This window comes from Rhincodon typus, chromosome 7 (assembly GCF_021869965.1).
Source record: "Rhincodon typus isolate 14 chromosome 7, sRhiTyp1.1, whole genome shotgun sequence".
In the NCBI taxonomy this organism is placed as follows: domain Eukaryota; kingdom Metazoa; phylum Chordata; class Chondrichthyes; order Orectolobiformes; family Rhincodontidae; genus Rhincodon; species Rhincodon typus.
This window is the reverse complement of record NC_063338.1, coordinates 60,889,538-60,902,395: the sequence shown is the minus strand read 5'-3', so window position 1 is coordinate 60,902,395 and position 12,858 is coordinate 60,889,538. Positions and strand designations below refer to the sequence as shown.

The window sequence follows — 12,858 nt, the reverse complement described above, 5'->3', positions numbered from 1 at the left end:
ATTCATGTGTGAATGAAAATATGGAAATCATTTTAATGTTTTGGTGGTGGCATACAGTCATTTTTATTCTTTTATTGCAGCATGCGATGATGGCTACAAGTTAGAGAACGGAACCTGTGCTCCGTAAGTAGATTACAAAATTATCCTTCCCTTGATCGCAAATTTAACAGATCATTATCAGCTGAGAAAATATATTGATTTATCTTTGTTGTAATTCACAGTTGTATGTTTGGATTTGGAGGATTCAACTGCAAAAATCGTAAGTTACCAGGTTTTCTTTAATGTTTTATTTAATGTGAAATGAAACATCACTGTTCAGTGTGCTCCAGCTATGGCATTCGTGATAATGTACATAATGAGGAGTCATGGGACACACATTATTCATATAAAATGTCAATGTTGATGTGGTCCTCCCAAAAAGTAAAGATTTGAGCTGCCTGATTGATATTATAAATAGGAAATAGATTGACTCCTACAGTTTCTCATTAGCTTTCTGTTAGTGCTGTGAATTGGGTAATTTTTTTATGGGATATGAGTATCATGGGAAGGCCGGTATTTATTGTCCATCCCCAATTCACCTGGAGAAAGTAGTGGTGAGCCATATTTTTGAACTGTTGCAGTCTGTCTGGATTAGGGACATCCACAAGGGGAGGAAGTTCCAGAATTATGACCCAACCACAATGAAGGAAGGTGGACATAGTTCTGAGTCAGGGTGGTTTGTGACTTGGAGGGGAACCTGAGATGGTGGTGTTCCCTTGCATTTGTGGCTCATTGGTTATCACTGCTGCCTCACCAGCGCAAGGGATCCAGGTCGATTCCTCAGGCGACTGTCTGTGTGGAGTTTGCACATTCTTCCCGTGTCTGCGTGGGTTTCCTCTGGATGTTCTGGTTTCCTCCAAAGATGTGCAGGCTAGGTGGATTGGCCATGCAACATTGCCCATAATGTTCAGGGTTGCACAGGCCAGGTGGAATAGCCATGAGAAATGCAGTGTTACAGGGATAGGGAAGGGGTGTGTTTCTGGGTGGGATGCTTTTCGGAAGGTAAGTGTAGATTCAATGGGCTGAATGGCCTGCTTTCACACTGTAGGGCTTTTATGATCTGCTTCACTTTTCCTTTGAGGTGGAAGAAGTCGTGGGTTTGGAAGGTGCAATTGAAGAAGGCTTGGCAAGTTGCTACCATGTATATTGTAGATGGTACACACTTGCTACTTTGCCTACTATGTAACAATGGTAGGGAGAATGAATGTTTAAGATATGGTTACTGGGGCTTATACAGGTCCTGACTCTCCTTGTGACATATGGAAGAGAACCACTCCACAAATAAAAGTTTTATACTTACCTTTTGTGTCCTCCACTACGTGTCTGTAATTTTCACTGGAAAGAACACAGCTTTGGTGATGGTGGTGTCAATGACGGATCTCTGGCTCTGGATGTGAACTCAGACTTTTGTTCGCAGAGTGTTTCAATATGCCGTGATGCAGCTCACTGGTGTGACCACAAGAGGGAGGCAAATTCACTATCTTGACAAAAATAGTAACATCTATATTTTCATGCAAAGACCACAATTAATCTTTGACACTGTTTCTACAAATTGCTTTGCCTTCAGAATTGGAAAGAATCAATTAAAATGTGTTTTGACATGTGTTTTATATAAATTAATTTGCCTTATGTTTAACATCTGAAACACTTAAGGTGTAAACATATTTGCCCTGTATTTCATCTGTTCCTTTTCTTCTAGAATATCCAGATGAAGCAGTTTGTCTAGTGAAGCACCTATCGGTGCTTATTTGGACTAAGTTAGATTGCAGTGTCACTGGGAAGTTAGGAAGTGGGGTACAACAAAATAACCAAAGTAACCCAATTCAGAAAAAGAGCTCAACAGAGGTTGTGAGACAACAAGGTGCAGGGCTGGATGAACACAGCAGGCCAAGCAGCATCATAGGAGCAGAGAGGCTGACGTTTCGGGCCTAGAACCTTCATCAGAAAAGGGGGCGGGGTAGGGGGTTCTGAAATAAATAGGGAGAGAGTGGGAGGCGGATAGAAGAGGGATAGAGGAGAGGAAACAAACAGGTCAAAGAGGCGGGGATGGGGCCAGTAAAGGTGAGTGTAGGTGGGGAGTTAGGAAGGGGATAGGTCAGTCCAGGGAGGACGGACAGGTCAAGGGGGCGGGATGAGGTTGGTCGGTAGGAGATGGAGGTGCGGCTTGAGGTGGGAGGAGGGGTTAGGTGGAAGGAAGAACAGGTTAGGGAGGCAGGGACGAGCTGGACTGGTTTTGGGATGCGGTAGGGGGAGGGGAGATTTTGAAACTTGTGAAATCCACATTGATACCATTGGGCTGCAGGGTTCCCAAGCGGAATATGAGTTGCTGATCCTGCAACCTTCGGGTGGCATCGTTGTGGCACTGCAGGAGGCCCAGGATGGACATGTCGTCTGAGGAATGGGAGGGGGAATTGAAATGGTTCGCGACTGGGAGGTGCAGTTGTTTGTTGCGAACCGAGCGTAGGTGTTCTGCAAAGCGGTCCCCGAGTCTCCGCTTGGTTTCCCCGATGTAGAGGAAGCCACAGCGGGTACAGCGGATGCAGTATACCACATTGGCAGATGTGCAGGTGAACATCTCCTTGATGTGGAAAGTCTTCTTGGGGTCTGGGATGGGGGTGAGGGAGGAGGTATGGGGGCAGGTGTAGCACTTCCTGCGGTTGCAGGGAAAAGTGCCGGGTGTGGTGGAGCTGGAGGGGAGTGTGGAGCGGACAAGGGAGTCACGGAGAGAGTGGTCCCTCCGGAAAGCAGATAAGGGTGGGGAGGGAAAGATGTCTTTGGTGATGGGGTCAGATTGCAGATGGCGGAAGTGTCGGAGGATGATGCGTTGGATCCGGAGGTTGGTGGGGTGGTACGTGAGGACGAGGGGGATTCTTTTTTGGTTCTTATTGCGTGGACGGGGTGTGAGGGATGAGGTGCAGGAGATGTGGGAGACACGGTTGAGGGCGTTCTCGACCACCGAGGAGGGGAAGTTACGGTCCTTGAAAAACGAGGACAACTGAGATGTACGGGAGTGGAATGCCTCATCCTGGGAGCAGATGCGGCGGAGGCGAAGGAATTGGGAATAGGGGATAGCATTTTTGCAGGAAGGTGGGTGGGAGGAGGAGTATTCTAGGTAGCTGTGGGAGTCGGTGGGCTTGAAATGAATATCGGTTTCTAGGTGGTTGCCCGATATGGAGACAGAGAGGTCCAGGAAGGGGAGAGAGGTGTTAGAGATGGTCCAGGTAAACTTAAGGTTGGGGTGGAAGGTGTTAGTGAAGTGTATGAACTGTTCGAGCTCCTCGTGGGAGCACGAGGCGGCACCGATACAGTCATCAATGTAACGGAGGAAGAGGTGGGGTTTAGGGCCGGTGTAGGTATGGAAGAGGGATTGTTCCACGTAACCTACAAAGAGGCAGGCGTAGCTTGGGCCCATGCGGGTACCCATGGCTACCCCCTTTGTCTGTAGGAAGTGGGAAGAATTGAAAGAGAAGTTGTTGAGTGTGAGGACGAGTTCGGCTATGCGGATGAGGGTATCAGTGGAGGGGGACTGGTCGGGCCTGCGGGACAGGAAGAAGCGGAGGGCCTTAAGGCCATCTGCATGGGGAATGCAGGTGTAGAGGGACTGGACGTCCATGGTAAAGATGGGGTGTTGGGGACCAGGGAATTGGAAGTTCTGGAGGAGGTGGAGGGCGTGGGTGGGGACATAGGTAGGGAGTTCCTGGACCAAGGGGGAGAAAATGGAGTCTAGATAGTTGGAGATCAGTTCGGTGGGGCAGGAGCAGGCGGAGACCATGGGTCGACCAGGGCATTCAGGTTTGTGGATTTTGGGAAGGAGATAGAAGCGGGCAGTGCGAGGTTGGGGAACGATGAGGTTGGAGGCCGTGGGTGGGAGGTCACCTGAGGTGATGAGGTTGTGGATGGTTTGGGAGATGATGGTTTGGTGCTCAGGGGTGGGGTCATGATCAAGGGGGCGGTAGGAGGAGGTGTCGGAGAGTTGGCGTCCGGCCTCGGCGATGTAGAGGTCAGTGCGCCATACTACAACTGCGCCTCCCTTGTCCGCGGGTTTTATGGTGAAGTTGGGATTGGAGCGGAGGGAGCGGAGGGCTGCACGTTCTGCGGGGGAGAGGTTGGAGTGGGTGAGTGGGCTGGAGAGGTTGAGGCGATTGATGTCTCGACGGCAGTTGGAGATGAAGAGGTCGAGGGAGGGTAGGAGGCCTTGGGGTGGTGTCCAGGAGGAGGGGGTGTGTTGGAAGCGGGAGAAGGGGTCAGTAGAGGGAGGGTTAGGTTCACGGTTAAAGAAGTAAGCGTGGAGGCAGAGGTGGCGGAAAAACTGCTCTATGTCCAAGCGTGAGCGGTATTCGTTGATCTGTGGGTGGAGGGGGTTAGGGTTAGGGTTAGGAGGTTGTTATCTTTTATATATGGCTGATGATCAGCAAGTTGCATCGTTGAGGCAGTGAGCAAGAGACATCACCCCTAAATTTTGTGTGGCAGAAATCAACGTTCTCGTAAACTTTTTATTTTCTTCTGGGTGATCTCTGGGGCCCTTTCACTGGCAACGACTTGCAGAACCGGATGTCCATGCCATGAATAGAGTTAGCTTGCCAAGCGTGCCACGGTGTGCTGGCCCTTAGAGCAGCCATGTTGTTTAGAAGGAGCACTGGTTTAAAATGAACCTAGATGGGCTGCACAAGATAGTTTTAACTGCTTTGCTTTGAATTAGGGATGAGCATGTCATGCCTTTAGTCTCAATCGGTCAGATCAAGCGTTCGCGTCAGTGATGAAGAAAAACTCAACATGGCTGATTTTGAGAGCTAGTCCCAATTGAGGTAGATAAGGACTTCATGTTTCACAAAATTGTAAACATGGGAAATTGAACACATTTGTGAAATGTCGATGTTAATATGGTTGAGCTTGGTGCATTAAAGAGTATGAAAAACAAAATGCTGTTTTCTCTTTAATTCATTTCATTTTTTTGCTCCCTTTTTATTAGCTTACAAGCTCATCACTGTGGTGATTGCTGCAGCTGGAGGAGGGTTGCTCCTTATCTTGGGCATTGCATTAACTATCACATGTTGCAGGTGTGTACCAGAGATCAACCTTTGGTAATGTGATAAAGGAACAGTTGCAGTTCAATGCAATATATGTACGGGATGGCTTGTAAATATGTACATAAAATATTTGCCCATGATAAGAGCAATGAGTATGTTGTTTACGCACTCATTGGAACTTTCCATTTATGCTACGGTTTTGAACATAGCCTGAAATATACCTGTATTTTCATAATGTCAGCAGTATTTTCTGTTGCTGTCAAACATTTTTATCTGTGGACTACTTAGGTAGAACAAGTAGCTACCAGTCCGACCTCACTAGTTTTAACTTGCCACCACAAAAAAAATCTCATCAGATTTAATGGGACTTGGTGGAACTCTAAACATTTTGTATCGCAACTAAATTTGATAAACCCACTTGGATTGTTTTGCAATATTAAAAATGAAAGGTAACTCATTAATTCATACCGGAATAATTGACATTTTTATATATTAAACCTGCGTATACTGCAAGTATGAACATATAAATTAGGAGCAGGAATAGACCATTCAACTCTCAAGCCCATTCTGCCGTTCGATATGATTGTGGCTGGTCTGATTGTCAATTTAAATATATATTCCTGGCAACACATGATAACTTTTCACTTCCTTGTGTGACAAGAAATATATATCTTTCCTGTAAGACATACTTGTTGCTTGCACTTATGATGACTCGTGCTGAGCACACACTAGTGCCAGTCTAGTTCTGTGACGTCATGTTGTTTGTCGGGATGAGAATTCTGGCCTGTTCTTGCATGTCACCTGAACTGTCATGTTGCCTTCAGTGACTTACCTTTTACATAAGTCCGTAGACCACCAGTGGTCTATAGGCCAGACTTTGTAAACCACTCAAATAAAAGCAAAGAATCAGGGATGCTGGAGGTTTGACATAGAAACAGAAAGTGCTTGAAAAACTCTGCAGGTCTGGCAGATTCTGTGGAGAGAGAAACAGAGTTAACATTTCAAGTCAGATATGACTCTTCATCAGAGCGGTTCTGTTGTTCTGAAGAAGAGTCATCTCAGATTTATAGAGTCATACGGCATGGAAACAGATCTTTTGGCCCAATCCCCCGTCCATTCGGACCATAATCCCAAACTAAACTAGTTTCATCTGCCTGAGCTTGGCCCATATCCCTCCAAACATTTCTTATTCATGCACTTATCCAAATGTCTTTTAAATGTTGTAACTGTACCTGCATCCACCACTTCCTCTGGAAGTTCATTCCACATAAGAACCACTCTCTGTATAAAAATAAAGACCCCTCATGTCTTCTTTAAATCTTTCTTCTCTCAGCATTAAAATATGCCCATTACTCTTGAAATCTCCAAACCTAGGGAAAAGACAGTGGCCATTCACCTTATCTATACCTCTCATGATTTTATAAACCTCTATTAGATCACCCTTCCACCTCCTGTGCTGCAGTAAAAAATGTCCCAGCCTACCAAGCATCTCTTTATAACTCACACTCTCCATTCCTGGTAACATTCTGGAACATTCTGCTTAATAATATCCTTCCTTTATCAGGGCGACCAGAATTGGACGCAATACTCCAAAACAGGCCTCAACAACGTCCTGTACAACCTCAACTTAATATCCTAACTCCTATCCTCAAAGGTCTGAGCAATGAAGGCAAGCATGCCAAATGCCTTCTTAACTATCCTGTCTATATGTAACACAAACTTCAAAGAATTATGTACCTGAATCCCGAGGTCTCTTTGTTCTATAACACTACCCAAGGCTATACTTTTAATTGTATAAGTCCTGCCCTTGTTTGTTTTACCAAAATGCAATACTTTGCATTTATCCAAAATAAACTCCATCTGCCACTCTTCAGCTCATTGATCCAGTTGATCAAGATCTCTTCGTAATCTTAGATAACTTTCTTCACTGCCATCTATGCCACCAATTTTGTTGTCATCTGCAAATTTACTAACCATGCCTTATATATTCTCATCTAAATGGATTTGAAATGTTAACTCTGTTTTTCTCTCTTCACAATTGCTGCAAGATCTGCTGAGTTTCTCCAGCACACTGTTTTTATTTGAGAACCACTAACCTGTATCATGATGGTGCAGAAAGTTTCTACGTGGCTTTGCCTGATATAATGAGAGGTTATTAAAAGAAGTGGCTGTAGAAATCAGTTTAGTGTGATCAGTTGAATAGATTAGTTTATTCTGATGAGTCTTCTACTGTGCAATCAATCTCAGTGCTCAAATTGTTTTAGAATAGTATTATAAATCCTTCACAACACTGCTAACCTTCAACTTTGTCCAGTGCAAGGATCTGTGTAACATGGCCATTCTGTAAATGACCAACAAATTACAATTGAAAGCAAGTGGACTAAATAAGAGGAAAGCTCTCATGGCGGGGGGAAAGACAGCATTGTAGTGGTAAGGCTCAGGCTGACGCTGTTGAGATGTGAGATCAAATCCCACTATTACAGCTGGTGGAATTGCAATTCAATTAATAAGTCTGGAATTAAAAATTAGCCTCAGTAGTGGTGGCCATGAAGCTATCATTGTTGTAAAATCCCATCTGGTTCACTTATGGCCTTTAGGGAAGGAAATCTGCCACCCTACCCTGGTCTGGCCCACATGTGACTCCATCCCCACAGCAATGTGGTTGACTCTTAACTGCCCTCTGAAGTGACCAGCAAGCCACCCCGTTCAAGGGCAGTTTACGCTGAACAACAAATGTTGCCAACAACACATGCATCCATGAAAAGATTCAAAAAAAAAGAAAAGTTACATCTCCCAAGTATTCTGTCTTTGAAATATTCTGGAAAACATGTTCTGAAAATAAGGTAACAATTCCAGCAACTGCCAATATGGAGAAACCTCCAATAACAAAAAAAATTACACCACTTCGCCAAAGTAATTACCATGGCAGTGGCCTTTAAGGAGCATGGAAAGTTAACAGCTGAACATTAAAATTATATTCTGGTCCTCAAACTGAGTAGTACCATGGGCAATAAGCCAGCAAGAAAACAAATAAAATAGTGAAATAACTGAACAGAGGCCGGTATCCCATCATCAAGTCACCCTTTATTTAAACGTGCACAGTATATAGGCATTGACCAGCCAGCTCAGAGCCAATCCCTAGACTGAGGGGACTTTCTGAGACTCCTGTTTATATCTGTCAGTCAGGGATCCCTGTTTGGCTCAGGTTAACAGCCCCAATCAGGGAGCTCATACTCAACGAGATCTACCTGGCCAATCTCGTTCCAATCACTATATCCCTCCCCCACTAAGTCCAGGGATGTCAGCCTGTTCTTTTCCTTGTAGCTTCTCCTGGGATGTTTTGTTGTTCTGAGGAAGAGTCATATTGGATTCATAGAGTCATAGACTCATATAGCACAGAAACAGACCCAAAAATGCAACCAACCCATTCTGACCCTAATCCCAATCTAAACTAGCCCCACCTGCCTGCACTTGGCCTATATCCTTCAAACATTTCTTATTCATATACTTACCCAAATGTCTTTTAGATGTTGTAACTATACCTGCATCTGTCATTTCATCTGGAAGTTCATTTCTCACACGATCTGTCATTTCCCAAAAGTTTGCTTTCTTTGAATGTTATCATTGTGACCACATTTTTCATTCTATATTTCCCTTTCCTCAGGAAAGACAAGAATGATATCAGCAAATTAATCTTCAAGAGTGCCGATTTTCAGAGATCACCATATGCAGAGTTCCCCAAAAATCCCCGAATATCCGTAGAATGGGGCAGGGAAACTATAGAGATGCAGGAGAATGGAAGCACAAAAAACCTGTTACAGATGACCGATGTGTATTATTCAGTAAGTATCAACCCAAAAGAAAACTTTGGATTATTTTACATTAAGGATGGAAATTGAGCACCAATACAATATTAAAATTAATCTACAGCCTGGATCTTCTGTAATCATTGCTGGATTGTTCGTGCACTCCTACTTTTGTCCTCTCAGATGCTCCTTCAAATTTCTGGCAAGGGTCTTCTGAGTCTGGACTCCCCAGAAGTGCAGAACTCAGGAAGAATTTATAGAAACCTACAAAATTCTAACAGGATTAGAAAAAGGAGATGCAGGAAGGATGTTCCTGATGACCAGGCAGTCCAAAGCCAGGGGTCACAGTTTAAGAATACGGAGCAGGTCTTTTAGGACAGGGTCAGGAGGAATTTCTTCATGTATGGAGTGGTGAGCCTATGGAATTCTCTGCCAGTGGAAACTGTTGAGGCCAATGCAAAACATTTTTCAAGAAAGAGGTAGATGTAGTTCTTCGGTCTAAAGGGATCACAGGATGTGGGGAGAAAACGGGAACAGGGTACTGCATTGGACGATCACCCATAATTGTATTGGATGTTGGAGCAGGCTTGAAGGGCCAAATGACCAACTCCTGCTCCTGTATTCTTTGTTTCTTTCAAAATGCTGTAGTGTTGCGTGGGAAGACTGGTCACTCTCCCTTTTTCAGCACTGGGCTATCCTAACACAGATTTAAATGCCCAATGTGGATATTTGTGAATGGGTGATTGTATGAATGAGTGATTAGGGAGAGTGGTGGGACAGGTTGGACAAGTGGGTATGATGGCAGGGTGGTACATAATTGTGTTGGGTGATGTGTAAAAGGGGACATGTGGGCAGGAAGAGATGCGGGTAGAGAGTGAATCACCTGCTCTATTTGATGTCGTGATTGCAGTGACACCCAGAGCATAACTTGGGGAACTTTCAAAGGTGTGAATAAATTATTGACCTTGGGTCCTATGATTCTAGCAGGAACTATTCCTTATTTTTAAGTGACTAACATCAATTACCACGTGTTTAACTGGCACAGGTAGTTTGGCACTAACAGACAGGAAGGCCCACACACTTACTGTAATTACCTGATTGCTCTAAAGACTTTAAAGGGAAATGGTTTTGAATGATCTGACTTTTTATTTAGTTTAAGGTAAAGTTACATCAATAACTTGCTGTCAATAAATGAGAGTTGGCAACAGGATAGCAGAGAGAAAATAACTTTGGTAAATGTGAGGTTCTTCACGTTGGCTGTAAGAACAGAAAAGCAAATTGAAATGATGACTCCATGATGAGAAACTGATTAAGTTGGGCCTATTCTTTTGGAGTTCAGAAAATGAGAGCGGATCTCAGTTGAAACAAACAAAATTAAGAAATGCATTGACAGGACAGATATGAGTGGGGTGAGGTAGTTAGAATGCAAAGGCACCACTTCAGCATGAGACATCACTCATTTCAGACTGAGTTGAGAAATTCCTTCACTCAAAGAACTGACAGTCTTTGGAATTGTTTACTTCAGTGACATGCGGGTGCTCCATATTGACCATATGTCGGCTGGACAGATTTTTGGATCCATTAGAGAATCAAAGAAATTGGGAGCGAGTGGGAAAGTGCAGTTAAAAATAATTGAATTTAATCATGGATTAGGCTCAAAGGGTCATTCTTATATTCTTAAACAAATTCTGGATAGCTTTTGGTTTTTTGGGAGACCAGAGAATTGGGGTCCTGTTGGGATCCAGAACACTGCTAGCTCTTAATTTACAGCAATGCAAGTATATTTTCTGCAGGCATTACTAACAACTGCAAATAGAAAACCAACTTATTTGTGATTCAGTTTTAAATCTTGTTTTGTAATCTTGTCTGTTTAGCAAACATAAGAATAAATACAAATGCCCTCCTTGAAGTGCTTATTGCTTTCCTACTTTTTCCACAGTCTGGCTTAAGAGGTTCAGAAGTGGACCGGAATGGTTTGCATCCTTACAGTGGCCTACCTGGATCACGCTACTCTTGCATCTACACTGGACAATACAATCCATCTTTCAGCAGTGAAGAAACAAGAAGAAGAGATTATTTCTAGCCAAGTTAAAATAGAGATTTATTTTTGTGTCAGAACAGAGTATGGGACCAATGAACCAAAAGTAAAATGAGGAATTGCTGCAAAAAAAATTGGATTCTGAACATTTGTGGTGAAGGACTGGTGGAATGTGAAGGAATTGTTGTGTGCAGTGTACTGTATACAGCAGCTACTGTAGATCACACTGATGGACAAGTGATAGACCCGATCAGCTGTACTGAATGGTTTTATTTGCATCAGCATACAAAGACTTTGCTTACAAATGGACAATTGTACATTGTGTAATTGTGTATTTTTTGTGGTTTGTTTTTCTAGTTTGTCAATAACTTATAAACAATCACAGTGTTTTCAGACTGGTCAAATGATAATATCGCACAGACAAAAGAAACACTAACTGATGAATTTGTGGAAGAACTGGAAACTTAACATTTCTGGCCTGGTGCTGAGATATTGCTCAGGTGAATTAGAGCATTGCTAACTATCAGGACTCGGGCCTTATTCATGCTGGAAATATTAGTATCTGATTTCTGAATGTTCTGAGATTTTTCTGGATCCTTCTGTGTGTCTGTGGTGTCTAGTTCACAAAGCATTCCTTTCCTTTCCATTAATACCTTCGCTGACTCCAGCAGATCTTCCAACAGGTAAAAAGAGCTAGACAGACAATTTCTGATACTGTGGGAAGTGCGAATAGAATGTTCTTTTATGGTTGAAACATTCCATCCAGAGCACAACGTGCTATTGAGCAGCTACTTGAAAGTGACGAATGCTGTATTCTGTTTTTGATTCTCGTTAGGTTTTCTATACTGCAATTAAATTCAGAAGATTCCAATTCTTTTCATACCCTCTATTTGCAAACAGCTGAAAATGTTGCTTCACTTCCATTGTGAATCTGTGTTGTTACCTCTACAAGTACAATTTTTAGCTGTACCACTATAGTTGGTCCAGAATAATCCGCATGTATAAAATGACTATATACTGCTTGTTGCTTTGCCCAACCTTCACCATATTTATTTATTTATTTTTAAACACACCAGCAACTCTGCTGCCCACATGTCGAGAAGGAAGTCATAAAAAATTTTGGGACTAGCAAGCTTTGCGCACTGTTGATTTTTTTTTAATCCATTAATGACTTTTATTGTGACCCTGTGTTCCATAAAACACAAAAGGTGTAGCTTAGAATTGGATGACTTGGGCCTATGTCTTTTTGCTTCCTTCCAGTTCAAGGAGTTTGCACCACATAATGGCCAATATTCTCTTTGACCAATGGTTAAGCTCTGCACATTCCACACTCAGCACTTTTTTTAAAAAAAAGATTGGGCTTCATCTGCCCAATCTGCTTTCTGTCTTAATATATTCTACTTATATAGGGAGTTATTTCCCTTCTTGTACTAAGTAACCTTTTGTGAATGGTGCTTGTGGAATTTCTTGTAATATCTTCTGAGTCTTTGGGATGTTGACCATCTTTCTGTTTGTCACTTTAATTGATCTTATTTGATTTACAGGACACATTCACTCATTATATATGCCTCTTAAGAGCAGAAATTAGGCCATTCAGCCCATCGAGTCTGCTCCACCATTCAATCATGGCTGACTTTCTCAACCCCATTCTCCCATTTTCTCCCCGTAACCCTCGATTTCCTTGACAATCAAGAACCTATCCGTTTCCGTCTTAAATATACTCAATGACTTGGCCTCCACAGCCTTCTGTGACAGTGAATTCCTGTGAATTATTCTTTCTTACAAAGGGACTTAGCTTCTAAACCCTTTTAAGGTATTTTCCTAGGCATTTAAATTTATTCATAAATACTCCATACGTTATGGGAAAACAAGTTTGACATGACATTCCTACTTGATCAAACCTTTCCTTCAAAAATAAATTCCCATCTTGTATAATTTTTACATTTCA

At 42.9% G+C, this 12,858-nt stretch overlaps 1 protein-coding gene across 5 annotated transcripts in view; it reads left to right on the top strand.

The window, feature by feature from the left end:
- The window catches only part of heg1 (heart development protein with EGF-like domains 1), a 127,351-nt gene extending 114,771 nt beyond the window's left edge, over positions 1 to 12,580 (top strand). For all 5 annotated transcript variants that reach the window (XM_048599326.1, XM_048599325.1, XM_020526793.2 and 2 more), the window contains 5 exons: positions 81 to 123; positions 222 to 259; positions 5,009 to 5,096; positions 8,731 to 8,908; positions 10,812 to 12,580. In XM_048599326.1, the coding sequence (XP_048455283.1) occupies positions 81 to 123; positions 222 to 259; positions 5,009 to 5,096; positions 8,731 to 8,908; positions 10,812 to 10,955 (491 nt within the window). In that variant the 3' untranslated portion in view covers positions 10,956 to 12,580. The remainder of the gene's footprint in view (positions 1 to 80; positions 124 to 221; positions 260 to 5,008; positions 5,097 to 8,730; positions 8,909 to 10,811) is intronic.
- Positions 12,581 to 12,858: the final 278 nt, after the last annotated feature.